Here is a 2,547-nt window from a genome sequence, read left to right as displayed (position 1 = left end):
CAAACAAACAGGTAAATTACCTGAAACTTGAAGTAAGATCGTGTAACATGCGTTTAAATATCGAATCATCATCTCGTTATAGTGGAACGGTTTCGTTTTTCTCCTGAGATCTTCTTATTAGGTTTTTTAATTATATTTTAGTTATATTATTTTAATTATTATATTTTTTTGTTGCTTTATGAAAATTCTCGGAGAAGTTCGAACATTTTGTGGCTCGTTGCCTTTTTTCCCATGGTGCTGTTTTCTGTCTTTTGTTGTGATGTTTGTTTCCTGTTTGTATTGGAGACTTTTTATTTTGCGGCCCCTGGCAGAGGAGACCTTTCCGTCCAAATACAGGATGAATAATTGTCCTGTCCTCGTCTCTTGTGTCCCTCAGGGTAAAGACCTTTTGTCTCAGAAGATCCCGGTGTGGCAGCAGGTGTGTGCTGAGCCCAACAAGCTGCCGGACCGCGCCATGTTCCTGGCCCAGCAGATGAGCGGCGCGGCGGGCGCCATGGTCCCTGGGGCCCATCATCCAGGCCTGCCCATCTCCGAGCCCATCCCCGGGGCCAAACCGCTGCCGGTGCCTCCGGAGCTGGCGGCCCTCAGAGCCAGCGGGGCCATGGGTCAGCAGGTCGGCTCCTCCGCCTCCTTCTCCACAGCTCCGTCCAGCTGAGAGCTTTTTAAAGCCGAGCCCGTTGTCATAGCAACAGCAGCTCTAACCGAAAATGTTCACGTGAAGATTCACAGAAAATTTAAACTGTGACATAATGCTCCACCCGAACTTCAGCCCCAACCTGAAACCCCAAAATCAACCAGAGGTCCAGACGGTGTAGGACTGAGGACAGTGATACTCAACGTACGGCCCGTGGGCCTAATCTGGCCCCTCATAGGGCCCCTGGTGGCCCCCCAACTGTTTTCTACTTCACAGTAAAAATAAAGTGATGGACACTGTGAATGTTTTTGTCCTTTTAGTATCCACAAGGTGCCAGAGGACATAAAACAGCGTCAAAACAGAGCCCCCACACCCCGACAGAGGACACAGCTAAGACACTAATGTCCTAAAATCATAGAAATGTCCTAAAGTCCTAGGAATATCCCCTAAGTCCTAGAAACGTCCCAAAATCTCAGAAATTTCTTAAAATTCTAGAAACTCCCTAAAATAGTAGAAATGTTCTAAAATCCTAGAAACGTCCTAAAGTCCAAGGAATGTCTTTAAGTCCCATAAATGTCCTAAAATCTCAGAAATGTCCTAAAATAGTAGAAATGTCATAAAATCCTACAGAAATCCCAGAAACACGTGTGGGGCCTCTGTGACCGGCTGCAGGACTCTGGTCGTTTTGCAAAAGTGGCCCCCAAACTCAGCAGGCTGAGTGTCCCTGCTGTAGGATTTCGGGGGACAGGGGGCTCCTGGAGGTGGCTGGTGCATCATGGGAGCCCTCAACGCTCTTGTGAATGCAGATGTCCTCGTTAGCGAGCCGTGCTAATTAAGCTAACTTCCTGCGGCCCCCTGGGGCCCCTCCCGTCCTGCGGGCCGGCTCAGAGGAAACAGAAAAACTGGAGATTTTCATGAAAGTTCAGCTGAGATGAAAAAGCTCGCTGCCGTTTCATGCTGCAGATTGAAGCGTGTGAACGTGGCTCGGCGTGCTTTCAGCTCTCGGCAGCGTTTCTGACCCAGAGCCTCGTCCTCGTCACAGCGAGCTGTCGCATGTTATGTAACGGCGTCCAGGGGGACGCGGGAGTTTGTTTTAATTGCTCTCTGTCTCTGCAGAGGCTGATGGGAGGAGTGGAGGCGGGGCTGCCGGTGATGAACGGCACCACCGGCGCTCACGGAGGCGAGGACTACCAGCAGTGGATGGAGAGCAAGGTGGCCCAGGGCAAGGCGTCCCCGCAGCCGCCGCGGCACGGAGGGGAGGTCTACTCCAACACCCTGCCGGTCCGCAAGGTCGCCCCCGCCAAGAGCAAGACCACCCTGAGTAAGACCGCACGCCGTGGAGACGAGTGTCTTTAACCCCTTAGAGCCCGCTTTAAAGTCACACACACTCATCCTGCTCTGAGCACAAAATGAAGCAAGAATGAATGAATCAAGCTTTGAAAAATATTATAAATGAATATAATTTCCTTTAAGAGAAGTTTTTAAACAACATCCTAATCATAAATATCAAATATTTGTTAATTATTTTAGAATATTTACCCTTTAAATGCCAGGCTTTTGTTATGATGTTTTTAGATGGAAAAAAAAATTGTTATTTTAAATGTACTACATGATAAGTAGATTTTTTTTACTACCACAGTCTTTATTATGTCAATGATCAGCAGCAACATTGATTTTTATATATTATTATTTTTTTGCGCAAAGTCAAATACTCACACTTACACTTTTTTAAAAATCAAGCTATGAAAAATATACATTAATGATTTTCTACTTTTATTGGAATAATTTTTAACCCTTTAAATGTCTGTTTTTTCTCATGATGTCACTATGTTTTTAGATGAAATAATGAGTAATTTCTAATCTCCTCCTCCTCAGTGTGTGAGTGTAGCTGCTGACAGTCTGGGATATGTCAG

At 46.3% G+C, this 2,547-nt stretch overlaps 1 protein-coding gene across 1 annotated transcript; it reads left to right on the top strand.

The window, feature by feature from the left end:
• Positions 1-376: 376 nt before the first annotated feature.
• On the top strand, positions 377-1,990 carry LOC121940477 (brain-specific angiogenesis inhibitor 1-associated protein 2-like; the record flags this gene model as incomplete). The annotated part of the gene is made up of 2 exons (XM_042483249.1): positions 377-613; positions 1,751-1,990. Coding segments are annotated over 2 exons (477 nt in total), but the record flags the coding sequence as incomplete, so codon positions are not given.
• Between the last annotated feature and the right edge of the window lie 557 nt (positions 1,991-2,547).

This window comes from Plectropomus leopardus, unplaced genomic scaffold (genome assembly GCF_008729295.1).
Source record: "Plectropomus leopardus isolate mb unplaced genomic scaffold, YSFRI_Pleo_2.0 unplaced_scaffold8808, whole genome shotgun sequence".
NCBI lineage: Eukaryota > Metazoa > Chordata > Actinopteri > Perciformes > Serranidae > Plectropomus > Plectropomus leopardus.
This window is presented reverse-complemented; position numbering and strand designations above follow the sequence as displayed.